Source organism: Centruroides sculpturatus, unplaced genomic scaffold, assembly GCF_000671375.1.
Source record: "Centruroides sculpturatus isolate CEXI.00-Female unplaced genomic scaffold, Cexi_2.0 scaffold2070, whole genome shotgun sequence".
NCBI classification, from domain to species: Eukaryota; Metazoa; Arthropoda; class Arachnida; order Scorpiones; family Buthidae; genus Centruroides; species Centruroides sculpturatus.
The window spans coordinates 4,043-20,583 of NW_019386187.1; the positions used below are offsets into that span (position 1 = coordinate 4,043).

General features: G+C 29.8%; 1 protein-coding gene across 1 annotated transcript in view; it reads right to left on the reverse strand.

Annotated features, from left to right (window-relative positions):
- LOC111613988 (DNA-directed RNA polymerase I subunit RPA1-like) overlaps positions 1-16,541 on the reverse strand; it is a 41,116-nt gene that overhangs the window by 1,872 nt on the left and 22,703 nt on the right. The window contains exons 11-19 of the mRNA XM_023355346.1: positions 10,242-10,279; positions 9,730-9,983; positions 6,933-7,041; positions 6,768-6,851; positions 4,058-4,216; positions 3,851-3,970; positions 3,427-3,638; positions 3,205-3,289; positions 1,343-1,543 (exon numbers count right to left, since the gene is read on the reverse strand). Of these exons, the coding sequence (XP_023211114.1) occupies positions 1,343-1,543; positions 3,205-3,289; positions 3,427-3,638; positions 3,851-3,970; positions 4,058-4,216; positions 6,768-6,851; positions 6,933-7,041; positions 9,730-9,983; positions 10,242-10,279 (1,262 nt within the window). The remainder of the gene's footprint in view (positions 1-1,342; positions 1,544-3,204; positions 3,290-3,426; positions 3,639-3,850; positions 3,971-4,057; positions 4,217-6,767; positions 6,852-6,932; positions 7,042-9,729; positions 9,984-10,241; positions 10,280-16,541) is intronic.

The window sequence follows — 16,541 nt, forward strand, 5'->3', positions numbered from 1 at the left end:
AGAGGATTAATACTTTTACAGAATCGAGATTGATCGAGCTTATTCAGGCTCACGAATACCTGTGGGATTTTAATTCTTCGTTTTATCGAAGATTTTATCTTTTCATGTATTTTCGCCAGCTCTATTAAAATAATCGCCTTTTTTCTTTTATTAATTCCAGAAAAGGAACTGCTTGCTATTTTAATAAGAAAAGTGGCTAAAATTCCGTAAATACTCTGAAGTAGAACGTAAAATATCGGCAAACTCACGAAAGTAGTCAAAAACAAGCTATTGTAATTTTATTGGTTTATTATAGGATCACGTGTTTCCGAGTTGCAACGTCAACGAACAATGTGTGACCACGAGAAGCCGCGTGCGACTCGCGCTTGTTGCAGTTGCAGTCGCCTGCGCGTCTAGAAATCGCATAGTGTGACCAGGGCTTTATGGTTCAACTAGGCACATAATGGGGGTGGCTGGCCAGTGAGGAACGGGACCCAACATATCTAGGACTGACTGCTCATAAAAAATTCCCAGGGTGTCACTCGTCCGGATTCCCTGGAGTGGTGGGCCAACGCCTTAACTAACTTGGCCATCTGGCCATCATATGTTTTGGGTTGAAGAGTACACCTTTGGATCTTCATTAACATTCATATTCATATGAACAGTATACAATGCATCCATAATTTTAAAAATAATTTGATTTGTGTGATTATAACTTGTTTGTAGCTTTTAGTTTTTAGCAAATTAATCAAATTTGATTCATATTCATTACACAAAGCAATTTTTAAATTTTACTTATTAATACAAATTTTAAAAAATAAAATTTATTTTTGTTAAAAAATGTCAACTAAGCAAGTGAAAATAGTTAATTTGTTTCTCTTTACAGATAGAATCTGCTGATAATGTTCTCATCTCACAAAGACCAATTGGAAATTTATTTTTTAACAAATTGTTTGTGTAATGAATATGAATCAAATCTTACTAGAATTAATACCAAATTAAAGAAATTAAAGTGGACTCGACAGGATTAAAGGACATGAACAGGATAAAATTTAAATCATAACAAAAATGTCTAATATATAAATAGCATAGAAAAATTCAGCAACATTTCATTACAAACTAATTATTATAAATAATTCTTGCTGCAAATGTATATTATATAGATTAAGAATCACAATATAAATAAATACTACCAAAGTTTTCTAAACTATGGTAGCTAAGAAATAAATTCTTTAATGGTGACAATATCTTTAACCAAAAAATTATGATTTAATCTCTAATAAAGGCATTGAAATTTGCATTTTGCTTAAGATCCCAAAGAGAAACACTCTTCTAAATCAATGTATCATAAAATTATTCTTACTTCACGTCCAGCCATGCAGTGAAAGAAATATTCTTGGGGTCTTATTCCGGTCAAAAATCTTCCATCCACAAAACCGCCGGCTCTCGGAGTGGTATCGTAAGGCAAGAAAGATGGTAATGATTTGCCGCTAATCATTAAAGGAACCCTTTTTCCTTCTAATTCAATCTGTCCCAACAGACAAGATATTTGCATAGCATTCACCTGAAAATTTAAAATAATTTGAATCATTAGAAAAAGACTAAAAAACAAAATAAAATACAGAATTATGTTATTTTAAATCTGTTTCAAACAATAAAAAATATTACAGGAAATATTCAAAAGAATATTTCCTGTTAAACCCTAACTTTACTGTAATATTTACTTTGTTTCAAAAGAAAAAAGAAAAATCTTATACTTAAAGCTATAATTCTAGTTATATATCCTATTATCCTAGTCATTAGTTTTGAAGCCAAAAATGTTAAGAAAACATACAGTAGCACTCGATACTTCCAATGACTAACTTCAAACACTAAGTTTGAGAAAAAAATTTGCTTCAGAGCAAACTGCATGCAGTGAAAACATGCACTCAAATTGTAAATGCGATCTGTTGTGAGCCCAAGTTGTCTCTCATTCTTACATTAGGCTCATATGCTTTTAGTACTTTTTTGCTTTATTTTTCCCATATTTGTCTATCTTGTACGTTATTTATCATTTTTAACAATTTCTTCCTGTAATTTTTCTTTGTCGATGGCATTTGAACAGCACTCACATTTCAAACGAAATTTCAAACGAAAGGATAAAAATCCTTTTGTTTGAAATTTCCTGAACAGAACTTTTAGATGACATTTGACACAACTGAAGTTTAGGAGCATTTTCTCCAAAGACATTTTTACTTGATTTTATTCAAATAAAATGGGAAGTAAAAAGTTTAAAATAAGCTTCAAAGAATAAAATCTCACATTAGCAATAATGTGTTAAATTTCACAACTGTTATAATTAAATAACACATCTATGTTAAGTAACAACAGCTGTTAAAAATACATAAAAACTTTCTGTTCAATCCAATAGTAAATTTCGGATTGTGCTGACCAATTTCCGGATTTGTGGTCCATCAGAAAGTACACCCTACGACTCATTTATCCCATATCAAGTATATTTATTTTACAACTAATTACAGTATATACAGCAATACTTCTGGATGGCCACCAACAACACAACAACATAGTCTTAAGCCTTGCTTTTTTTTTTCTCTTTCGATCGGTCAAGTTGCCTTTTATCCAACTTCTGAGATTTGTTGGCCGTCTAATATGGAGCTGGGTCAGTAGCTTTCCTTCAAGTCTGTCTTGGTTGGCCTTTCTCAACTTGTTCAGGATGACTCAAGCTAACTGACCCCCCTCCGGAAAACAAGTTCCGGTCAGTGGAAACCTGAATCATTTTTACCTCTACCAATATAACCTTTACTTACTACGGCATTTGAGAAATGTATGAAAGCAATGAAGAGTATAAGAGAAAGATTAATAGCTATAAGAATAATAGTAGTAATATTGATGATAGATGAGAAAAAGGAACTTATTGTAAAGCACAAAAGTGATGCATGCACAACAGATCTGAAAAACATGTTTAAGATACTACAATGGTGTGTGACCAATAAATGCAATTTTCATTTTATTATATAGTATTATTATCATCAGTTTATTAAAATGGGTATTGTTTAGGGTCTGAAAATGGATTAATTCCTTTTCCATTATTTCTAATGGGAAAATTAATTTGGAGTTTGAATGGCCTCTTGGAACAAATTAAATCTGAAGTGCAAGGCACCATTCTTGGTGTTTATATTCCACATTCAATTTAATGAATTTAAAATTATAGAAGAAAAAACTCACAGAAGAACCCTTGGCTCCTGACTGAATCATCAACTGAAGATTATTTTGTGGAAATTTCTTCCATAAACCGTCGGGAATACAGATTCTAAAAAAAAAAAATTATTATAATTAAAAATAACTTTACATATATACTTCATTTATTTATTTAATGTAAAGTGTTTTTTTAGTATGCTAAAGATAAATCTTCTAAAAAACATATTTAAAAATAAATCTGGAAATTACTTATTAATCTCATTATTAAATGTATCGGTTTCCGTCTTCATTGCGGCATCGATTTGCTTTCTCCCGAGATCATTTTTGCTAAGATGCGCATCCTGATATTTACTTATAATTTCTGATTTATTTGTATAGTCGGTGACGTCAAGAGCCTCCGCAATGGTCTTGTCGCCCACTTTTTTAGCCGATTTCATAATTTTCCATCTCTTCTTGTTTGCCTGTAAGAAAATTTTTTCCATTGCTTACTGTTGCAAACAATTTTTTAATGCAATTCATAAACATTATAACAAACATAATATTCCGTTAAATTTTGTAATTTATATATTCTCAGATTACTGTTAACAAATTATTGTTTAATATATCATAAAACACAGTTTTTGCATAATCAACATAAGACGAGAACAGAAAATACATAAAATTAATTTCTAACCTTCGAAGTCACGGTAATATCTTCTATCCCTAAAGTAAATCCAATATGAATTTGAAGGTAATGAGTGAATAATCTTGCTAAAGATGTTAGAAGTAATGTTGAAGTTTGACCACCGTATAACTAAAAGAAAAGAAAATTTATCTTATATGTGTACATCTACGAATTAAACTTAACATTCATTCCAAATCACATAATTTGGATATTTACTTCGTAACAACAGTGTACCAAACCGTATGGTGTTGGTCCGTAATGGGCTTTGTCTAATACGCCACAGAGTAATTCGCCAGATCGAATGATCACTGTACTTTCGGACATACTTTCTATTAACGGTATACTATATCTCTGATTTGTCTTGTTCTGCCAATTCTAAAAAAAAAAATTTTTAAGTTAGTTAACTGATTAAAAACTATGAAATCTCATTTATATTTCAGCATATAATAAAAGATACAATGCTTAATTATAATTTTAAATTACCAGTGTAATAATTTAACTATATTTCTTTTGTATAAACAAATACAGTAAGATACAAAACACCAGAAAGAACCTTGTAACACCAGTACAAAATTTACTATAACTTTTGAAAGTATTCTGACAAAAGTTTTCAATTGCAAGTATATCTTCTTTGGATCAATTAATGTTCTAAATTTGAAACGATATATTTGTCAGAATACTTTCAAAGTTATATTGTAAACTTTGTACTGCAGTTATGAAGGGTTTTTGTGGTGTTTTGTGTGTTAGTGTTACTCAGTTACGAAAAATCTTTAAGTTTTGAATACAGTAAGATAGTATTTGTTGTAAATTTGCATAATAGGATAATTTTTAAAAGCTCTGAAAGATTTCTGTGCTGCAATACATGCAAGATTTTAAATTTTTCATAATATTTGAGTTCTATCTCTTCTTCTTTTCATATAAATGGATATCAGAACATAGTCCATACGTGTAATTATTATTAACCAAGACTGGCAGTTAGCTAAGATTATAATATAAAACTAATTAAAGGAAATTGTTTTTATTGCTATTTGTGAAATAAACAGTAATACAATAATAGAAAAATTTTATGAATCAATTTAATTGACAGCAGCACTGTCAAGGCGGTAAAGGTGTCAGCATCCAACACCCTAGAAAACTTAAGATAAAATCTGAGCAAGAAACACCAGCAATTTTTGTGGGCAGTTTATCCTGGATAGGTCAGACCTTGTCCTTCACCACCCAGCTGCTCCCATTGTTTACCTGACTGAATCCATGATGAGTACGATTAAAAGACCCTCTTATTGTCCACAAGATAAAAAAGGCTAAAAAACAATTTAATCAACTCAAATGCAAATATTTTATGTAAAAGTATGGAAAAGAGAAGAGAATGTCTCTTTTCTATTATTCTCTTCCCAAAAGCATTCATACTTCAAAAGAATGGAAGAGAGTCATGCATGTGCTTTCAATACTTGTAGTTTAAAATAAAGCTTTGAAAGTATAGCAAAAATAAAACTCAAGTTGTAAAATTAAGTTTTATATGATTAATTCAAGAAGAGAGAATGAAAACTATTACAACCTTATAAAAGAAATTAAGAAAAATGATCCAGAATTTTCAATAATTCAGTGTTTTAAATGTGTGTTTATATAAAGACAACACCTATTCAGATATGTTTAAGTTAAAATATATAAATGATAAATTATGATTCATTAAAAATAATTCTGCTCTAATTCTTTCATTTCTTTCCCTCTTTCACAAAGTATGAACCAGTCTTTACCTATATAATTTTGTTAATAATGTTTCCAGTATATGCTTTAAGAAGCATAATTTTGTATTTGTTTATTATTTTAATTAAATATTTATGCTTCAATTTGAAATAAATGCATTAACTCTAAATGAAATATTAAATTTATTTTATACAATTGTATCAATTACATTATCAAATTAAAAAAGAAAAACATTAACTTGACACGTTAAGGATTAGTACCTTCAATTCTTAGGAAATCAATCCTGAGAACATTAATTCTATTTGTATATTTAGTCCTATTTATACAATGATATTTTTTTAAAAATTTAAGCAAGTCTCATTTAAATAAATATCAAATACAGTGGTACCTCGGTATACATCTGCTTTAGAATATGTCCAATTCGGAATACGTCCTGTTTGGACGAAACAAATTTTGCTCGGTATACGACTTTTGTTCGGTATACGACATAATTCAATTATACACGCCATCAATGAACAAGTAGCACTATCGGTGTACTAGACCAGACTAGACATTTGCAATGCAATGGTTTATAACTTTGTTAAATTTCTTCTGATTTTAATTCGTAAGTAAAATTTTATTATTTTTATTAATTACGAATCGCAAAAAGGCAAATGAAAAGCGACAGTAAACTAAAAAAATGACTAGAATTACAATGGAACTGATGAAAGAGATTGTTGAGAAATACGAAGGCGGCACGCGTGTTTGAGATTTTAACTGCTGCATACCATATTCCAAGAATGACGATATCAACAATCGTGAAAAATAAATACATTATTAAATCTGCTAACGTTGCGAAAGGGGTTAAACCAGTTTCTAAACAGAGATCGAAGACATTAGATCGAGAAATTGCTTTTGCTTTGGATAACTGAAAAGCAATGTGCTGGAGACAGCGTATCAGAAGCAATTATTTGCGAGAAAGCTAAAAAGGTACACGCTGATCTCACGAAAAATCAAGCAGAAACTAGCCAGGAAAGCGAGGTGTTTAAAGCCAGCCATTTTTTTACACGAGAACGGATTAATCATTTTTACATTACTTCTTATGGGAAAGGATGGTTTGGTATACGTCCAATTCGGTATAAGTCCAAACATCGGGAACGGATTAAGGTCGTATACAGAGGTTCCACTGTATATTTATTTTAAAATAGAGAGCAATAACATAAAAACTAAAAATTATATTTACTTTAGCTGCTATTTTTGCTGATCCTTCAATTGTAGGTGGTGGTTTTCCCAATGGAATAATATTAATGATAACTGTAGAGATTATCTAAAATTTTAAATTAAAAATATTAGTTCTGTAAGTTAAATAAATGATTATAAGAACTTTATTAATTCTATTTCAACATACCTGTTTGCCTGACCAAAGTGCTTTGGGTTTGATGATACAAGGTGGAAGAAGTTTTAGAGGACGTTGTATAAAAGTCAGCGCACCAAACACTAATTCTTGATAATCTTCTCTATAAAAATTTTAATAATTTTATATCATTTTGTTAAATAAACATCTTTTTAATATAAAGTGAGTAAAAATTAAATTAACAACTTGTAAAATTATTCTGGCTATTAATTTTAATAAATGATTTGGATATGACACAATTATATAACTAGGATGTTACATGACTTTGTCATATTCTAATAGAATTGAGGCAGAGCAGGAAAGAAAGAAGCAATTCTTGCACTTGTTAGGCACAGAAGAGGCAATCCTTCTGAATGAGGAAAGGCGAACTTTGCACTTGCTCCCAAAAAGAAACTATCCCTGTATCTATATACGTGGCTAGAGCATTTGGCACCAGGGACAAACTTAAATATGGCAACTTTTGGATAAATCTTTCATTAGTCTGTTACAAACTTAAAAATTATAAAATTACTTTTTATTATATTAATTCACTTTTGCATTAAAAGAAAATTTATTCCTGATAGACGAGACAATTGTAATTATATAATGCCTATGTTCAGCTACATGTAATGGATTATTGATAATTTTCAATGTTTAATTTCTAAATTTCTGGACATTCGATAGGATCAGATTATAAATTACACTAATCAACAAATTAACAAAAGAGACATTGTATAACAAATGCATTTGATTAGGGCTATCGGCTTTCAAATTCATGCGATGAGATGCTACACTGATCATAACATCACTATCTTTATGACCCCATGTCAGATTACGGAATAATTAACGTCTCCATTATGCAATTTTCTAACAGATCATACGCTACATTGATATTAAACTACAATTTTCAAGATAGAAAGTTAATGTAGTCATTATTAATTATATCTTATCATGTGAAGCCACTTAAAATTCCAAAGATCCTTTGATTGGAATCAAGTAAGAATTTTAATCGTTCTTATTTTATTGTGAAGAATTACTTATTATATTTATACGAGAATAGTTTAAATCAGCTGTTGAAATAATTTAAAAGTTTTTTGGTTCTTTCAACATGAAATTTTTATGTAAATCTGTTTCTCTTGTTTTATTATATTATATGATTTTTATGATAATTGGTTCGTATGAATTCTAACAAATTATATATTTATTTTCAGTGAAAATTGAAATTCCAAATTTTGAAGAAAGTTCGCAAGTTTTCGTAACTAGTTTGCCCTCTGGTATATTCACAGTTAACTTAAACACATCAGTGCCTTGTGATGAATCTAACAGTTCTCTTTTAACTAATATTATCGAAAAATATGTTATGTTTACCTGGAAATCTCCAGCAGAAAGAATAATCAACGACACTCTAGATTTTATGTAAGTAAATATTTAAAATAACTAAATATAATGTTGACAGATCATTTAAATTTTTTAATAGAATTTGTTCCTGAAGTAATTTTTAGTTTATAAATAATTCTCGTCTTTACCAAATTTAATTGAAATAATACTAATTAGTATTATTTATATTAAATTATAAGCATTATTAAATTAATTTTATATAATAAATTACACGTAATCTTATTATATACTAATTTATCTTTAGGCTATATAGGTTAGGAATAATTTCAAAAGATATAAATTTGAAATTAATATAATTATGTTTGAATAGCTTACTTATTACTTATATATAATATATACCGTAATATAATCTCAATTTTTTATATAAATATACTATTGCATACAAAGGTATATGTACCTAGTTGAAGATAAAACGATTGTAATAAAATGTTTTAACTTAGGGTTTTTTGAAACCTTATAAATATTTTTATATTTTAAATAACTATTAATCTATTTGTTGCACATGTAAAGATTCCGTTTCAATTGGCATGCATGCCACGTAATGTATACTTGGTATGACAGGGGATATGGAATTTGCAATCTATATTGGATGTCATCCAAATATCTGAAGGCATACTGTACGTAATGTTCTTTAACAAAACAATTCCTCAGAAAAAAGTTCAAAGGCATAGTGATAATGCAAGCTATCAATGTGTCATCATAGAATAATTTATAGCATTTTCTTTACACGCGGATTGCAATTTTATCTCAATCAACAACACAATATATGGGTTAGAGATATGCTCAATATACCTGGTACATTTATCAAATTGAAATTTTGTATATATATATCCCCCAGCAACAAANTTATTTAGTAGTTAATTATTACAATGAATTACATTCACGCCTACATTTAACTATGTAAAATATAATCACAGAAAAGTAGCTCAATGTAATCCAGTTGTTGTTTGGCTTTACAAATGTATCAGGTTTCGTGATGTTTGTTTGTTTATATGCAACAAAAATCGTTCAGAGCAATCATTTTAATCATCATCACAATGTCACATTATTCAAACAATATAATGGAAAAATGGACATAACATTTCTTGATAAATGTTTTGTATTTTGTTCAGTTGTCTAATTAGCTAATGTATCTCTGTTCAGAAAACGGGAACAGTAAAATGGCAAATGCTTCTGAGCAGAAAACATTTCCTGTGTTCCTACCTTATTATCATAAATGTTTGGTCTCTTTCATATGCTATTCAATACAAATATTCTGGAATTATTATTATAATTATTCTAGAATTCATTTTGTTCAGATGTAGTTTCTAAATCAACTACTGAATATTAATATATATGACAATAATTATATTACAGAACTATAAATTATGAGCATAATAAGCAACATATTTGTTTTTATACACTTCCTATTTACCTGGTAAAAAATGTACCCCTCATGCTAAGCAGAGAACCGGATACAACGTGATCCTGAATCAGACCACTCAGCGGAGTGCCATCTTTCGGTACCAAATATTGATAATTGACACTAGCAATATTATATGCTTCAGAACGGGCTAATTCACTCTGAGGAAAATGGACATTCATCTCATCGCCATCAAAATCAGCATTGTAACACTTGCAATTGGCATAATGGAGTCTCAGTGTCTTTTCACCTGGTAAAACTCGTACCTTAGAGTAAAATAAATAAATAAATATATATAGAAAATAATTCATTACTTTTGCATTAACAATTTGATTAAAAATTATTGTTATAATTTGAGTAATGTTAAAGAAATATTCAAGTCATAACATCATGATAACTATTAAAGGTATGCTAATGTAAAACAAATGTATGTCTAGAAAGATATTCAATTGTTATAAAGTTCAGCTTGGTTATTTATATATACATATATATTAATGAGCAATTTTATCAGTTATGGTACATACCCTGTGACCCATAATACTAGGTTTGTGCAAAGTTGGCTGTCGATTCAATAATAGGATATCACCACTCTGAAGATGACGATAGACGATTTTATTTCCCTGTGATTTTTTGTTGAAATGTGATGGCGTCAATAACTTCTTTGCAATTGCTTCTCTTTGTATGTGATTTGTGGGACTCAACTTGACAACAGAACCATCTTCTTTCTTTACTAATACAGCTCTTTAAAAAAATAAAATTATTTATTCTAATTACTGTACATTATTTAAATGTAAAAAAAAGGACTAACTATTCATAAGAAACTTAAAGTACATTTTTTTTCCTATCTTAACACTTTACCATAACATTACCATTTATATAATACATTACCAATTTTGCTTTTATAAAATGGTAATATTGTTTGTTAAAGTAAAATATTTAAGTTTTTCAAACAATATACAGTCTTGTGAGTCTGTACTGTGTTAGATGATTTTACATAGTATTTATCTCTGTTTGGTATCACAATATAATCCTTATTTACATACAGTATGTCCAAAAAGTTACAGTGCAGTGGAAAAGGTTTATGTAAGGTTTTAATGAAAGTGAAGTTTTATGTATGATGCTGCAGTTTCTCCTGGTGTTTACCAGAAATGTTCCCAAGTCCCAAAATCCAGGAAGTGAGATCCAGAGACTGTGTGAGCTGGATTTCACAGAAGATTATGCAATCGGCAAAATCTTCAAAAATAGTCCAAAACTGGAACATTTGTGAGCAAGCAGTAATGCCATCTACCACAAAATGGAAATACATGACATGGGTTTTGTATGCAATGTCATACTTATAGCTTTAATGTCATTGCAAATTTGACTGCAGACTTGCTATATACAAAAATTTTTCATTTTTGTGTTGAATTTATCTATTTATTATCAAGTATGTCACTATATTATACTACAAATTCTATAGAATATAAGCAGAAGGATATTTAAATAAATACTTATTTAATATTTAAATTTACTATTAAAAACAAAAATACACAAATAACTATTTCAGGAACATTTCTTTTTGAACAAACATATAAAACAATCTCTAATCAACAACCGTGACCACTAAAAATCCTATTTCTAACTTCTAAACAACAGCCATTGCTCTCAAAATGATGTACAGAAAATAAGAATGAACTGTACAAAATTAATTGTAATTGGTAAGTTGGGTAGTTTGGCCACTAGACTAATAAATAAATATTTCTTAAATAAAATCAAGGACTGACTATGTTTAATATTGTACAGTACATCAATGTAGATCAGTGGTTCTCAACCTTCCTAATGCCGCAACCCTTTAATACAGTTCCTCATGTTGTGGTGACCCCCAACCATAAAATTATTTTCGTTGCTACTTCATAACTAATTTTGCTACTGTTATGAATCATGATGTAAATATCTGATAAAGCATAGTGATTAATCACAAAAACAATATGTAATTATATATTGTGAAATATTTATTTCTAATTACAAATAAATGAAATTTTGTCTCGAAGCATGGTGTAGCATGGGTAACAGTCTTAACCTATCCCACGTTGAAATTTTTCCCTGTTGCATGTGGCTGCCATATTGAATTTTTGTTGATGTTAAGACTAACAAAAACAATTTTTTTTAAATAATAATCATGGCTAGTGTATCATTAAAAATTATTTTTTTATTTTGCACAAACAAAATAAATATATTAAAAAATATGAAAACAAAAAAAATGATATTTCAAAAGTTCATTTTAATATACAAATTATGATGCATAGCGATATGTAGTATAAAAAATGTACCGATACTGTAATGAGATGTATTGGGTTTAACCCAGCGGGTCAAAGGTCATGACCCCGATATATATCGGGAATAACACAGGTGAGGTTAATATAACAACAGTAAACTACATTGCTACATTTTGCAACAGTATGCATAAAAAGCCAATGTCAGTGTGAAAATTGAGATTGCTTCTTTCTTACCAGATCAGAAATTCTTGGGGTAGTCTTTGCAAGAGCACAATAAAGGTCATCATCCACAACAAGTCTACTTCTGTATTTAGACTTGATAAACAACAAGCTGGAAAAAATGTTTCACAAAAATATGTTGTTTGAAATGGAAGAAGAAGGTGCAACACTGTCTCAGACAGAACAGGATATGACTGCAAACACTTGATCCAGAATTTTGTAATTGACATTGTAGAGAAATCAGTTCTTGCTGCTGCACATAGTTCAATGAACTCCTCTTGTGCTGTCTCAGAAACACCTTCAACTTTGACTGTGAATAGGCTTCTTGCAAGTGAAAATGGGGTGTCAGGTAGATTTGAAAAGTACCATGAAATTTCGTCTGCAAGCATATGCAAGCATTCTTTCACAGAAATTATCATCATAATCCTTTTGTCTGGTTCAATGTCATGCTCTTCAAAAAAAGCAGATAAGGTAGATAACATGTAATTTTATTTTCATCCAATTTTTTTTTGCCAAGCTGAAGTTTCATTTGAAATGATTTGATCTTTTCAGACAAATCAAGGCATGTTGCATTTGGTCTTTGCAGTGATAAATTTAACTCATTCAAGATGGCAAAGATGTCAATGATGTCAACCAAGTAAGATATTTTCTGCAGTTCACTTTTATCGCTGAAAAGTGCTTCGAACTGCTGTCTTGCTTTCTGACTAAAAATCATTTTGAGTTCATCATGAAGCATAAAAACATGTTTTAAAATTTTTCCTCCATCTCACTTCAGTGTGAAATAGCAGAGCATTGTTTGGCGCATTTAACTCATTGCACAGTTGCGAAAACAGTTAATTGTTTAAATTAAAGTAATCACCTTTACAAAATTGACAGAACTACAAGAAGTTACAAGAAGTAATGAAAAATGCCATAAGCACTTTTCATTACTTCTTGTAACTCTTGTAGCAGCATCTATGTTGCTAATATTTGCTGATGAATCATACAGTAAGTCCTGATGACTTTTGGTGACTCATCCAGTACCAGACGTTGAAATCCAGATCAATATCCTAGATTAGCTGAGCACCATCTGTGCAAACACCACAAACCTTTTCCCAAAAGATCTTATGCTCTTTCAGAAATGAACAAAATGTGTCAAATACATCATGTGCAGTAGTTGTCATTTCAAGAGGTTTGCAAAAAAGAAACTCATCTTTAAAGTCACCATCATTAATTTGCAAATCTGTAGATACATCTAGCTGGATACTAAATATTGGAAGTGGAGCAGGTTTAATTTTCTGGATTACCTGATCAAGAATATCAGCAGATGTCACCTAATCTTCTGCAGACAATGTCATCAGATAAAGAAATTGTGTCATCTCCAATCATAACTCGAACAATGTGTTTGGCCACTGGCAACAGTAAATCCTCAGCAATGGTGCGTGGTTTCATAGCTCTAACGATTCTGAGTGCCATGAAATATGAAGCTTCAACAGTTGATACATTTTGTTTGTGGTACTTGCCACCAGTGTCAAATCTGGCTTTCTTTCAGTCCATCAGCTTTGTTTCTAAAATAGTTGGTATCCTTGCCAGCAAAGCTTGGATGCTTGCTATCAAAATGGCATTTTAGTTTGTTTGGCTTTGTAGATTTGGCTGATAGAACTTCATAACAAATAATACATTGTGATTTCTCAATTCCTGCTGTAATTATTGAGGTAAAACCATACTGTAAAAATTCCTCAATATATTTTCTTTTCTTAACATTCTTCTTTACACGATCCATTGTCATGAAATGGTTTGCTAATGAAAATAATATATAGCAATAGCTTTAATATTACAAAAGATGATACATGGCATAGTTTAGTCAATACAGTTCATTAAAGTTTCCTATAATTTACCATTCTCTGTGTTGTTCTTTTTTATACACCTGTTACTATATCAAGGGGGCAGTATTCACATCAGCCACAACTGTATATAAAAAGACTGATCAGCATCCAGATTAAGTTCCCATGGTACTGATATTTTTTTGAAGTAGTTAATGATTTTACATTTACCCAGGGCCTAATTTGGCACAAGGCAGGCAAGGCACTTGCCAGGAGCCTGCAATAGGTTCTAAATGTGCCATTGTTTTATTATTATTGCAAATTACTATATTATTAGTGCTCCATATTCAAGGGTTAATAATTAAGAATGACATTACCTTCTGCCCTGACATCCAACATCATCACTGAGAATTAGATAAAGTTTGTATATGCGCATTAGATCTGTTCAGTGAAGTTCAGAATAAAGCAGTGTTCATTGAGAAAAATGTAATGTTTATTGCTGAATAATTTTATTGTAGCCCCACAAATACAATGTAAGTAAGATATTCAAATATAAAAATAAAAATACACATTACAACTAAATTAACATTTTTGTAGAATGAATTATATTGTTATGTAGTTTATCGTAATTGGGAAATGTGATCAGATGGCACTAGTAAAACCTTGGCATCATTCCGTGAGTAATTTTTGTGTCAGGGCCCTGAGTTTGACTAGGTGGATTGGATATATTATAACGTATTTTTGCAGTTATAGTTTTTCTTTCTTTGAAGTACATGTTTTGTATTTTTCTGTTTAACAATAAGTAAATAATTTTAATATTTATCTTTATATCTGTGTGTCCTGTGAAAACTGGTATAATTCAACTTATATCACTTTTATGTTTATTGTTGCACTTTAGTCAGTTTTCAAAGGGCTATATTTCTGTGTTTATAACTTTTTGATATCACTAATAGTTTCTGAGATATTATGATACAAGTTGACCATAAAAACTGAGTAATTACAAGCATACAAGTGGTCATCAAAAAAGATTAAAAAAGAAAGTAAAAGATGAAGAAAACAAAAAGCAAAATAACACTTTAATGCCATTTTTATTTAAAAAAAACACAAAATCAAGAAACAGACATTAAAATTGAGGAACAAAAATCTTCAACAACAAAATGAGGATGATGCCTTGAAGAACATGAAAATCTTTTGAAAACCCAAGAAAATAACAATCACAGCAAACAATTATTATGTGAAACTTATGAATTGTTTCCAAACAATATTGGTGAATGCCCAGAAGTTTTAACACTGGAGATGAAAAATATTTACATTAGAAACAAACCTCATCAGAATATTGAATTTATACATGAGACAAAAAAAGAATTTCAAGTACAAGGCAAAACCATTACAAGAACATTGTATAAAACAGCATTTATGAAAGAAAAGGATAATGGAGAAATTCTTAATAGAGAATGGCTTATTTACAGCATAAAATATAAATCTGTATATTGCTATGTATGCAAACTGTTTTCTAATAAAAATAAAATTTTCACAAAAGTAGGGTTTTGACAATTGGAAAAACATATATGATAGGTTAAAAGGTCATGAAAATTCGATTGACCATAGAACTTGTATAGGTACATTTATTGCTAAATCAAATTTGAAGGGTTGAATTGATGTAGAAATCAACAACCAATGAAAGACGGAAAAACTGTGTTGGAGAGAAGTATTAAAAAGGATTGTCTCAACAATAATTTTTTTGTCTAAAAGTGGCTTGGCATTTTATGGCTCAACAACTAAATTATTTGAGTCGAATAATGGAAACTATTTAAGTGCACTACAGTACTTTAGTGAGTTTGATCCTTTCTTAGCAAGCCATTTGAAAAAATATAAAAACCCTGGTTCTGGGTATGTCAACCATTCGTCCCCAATAATCTGTGACGAATTTGTTAAAATTATGGCAGAGAAATTAAGAAGCATTATTTTAGATGAACTAAAAGAAGCAAAACATTATTCTTTAATATTAGATTCAATGCCTGATGTAAGTCATGTTGATCAGATGACAATAATACATATGTTTTGGCTAATGGTAGCCATGTTGAGCAATTTTTAAATTTTATTCCTATTTTTTCGCATACTGCTGACTGTTTAGAGAAATCAGTTGTAAGTTATTTGGATAGTTTAAAAGTCTATATAAAAAATTGCAGAGGTCAAAGCTATGACAACACATCAAATTTAGCTGGCAAATACAAAAGTCTTCAAGGAAAAATAAAAAGTTACAGTGAAAGCACTCATTATGTTCTGTGCAGCAGTCATTGTTTAAATCTTGTAGGTAATTTTGCTGCAGATTGTTGCCCATTGGCAGTTAGGTATTTCAGTACTATTCAAAATATTTACACTTTTTTGCTGTGTCAACATATCGATGGAATTTAGTAAAACATCTTTTCCAAGAGAACAATAAACCACTTATTTTTAAACCTATTAGTGACACTAGATGGTCAGCTAAAGCAGATACTATTAAAGTCATTATCAATGAATTCAATGAAATTAAATCAGCACTTAAAAA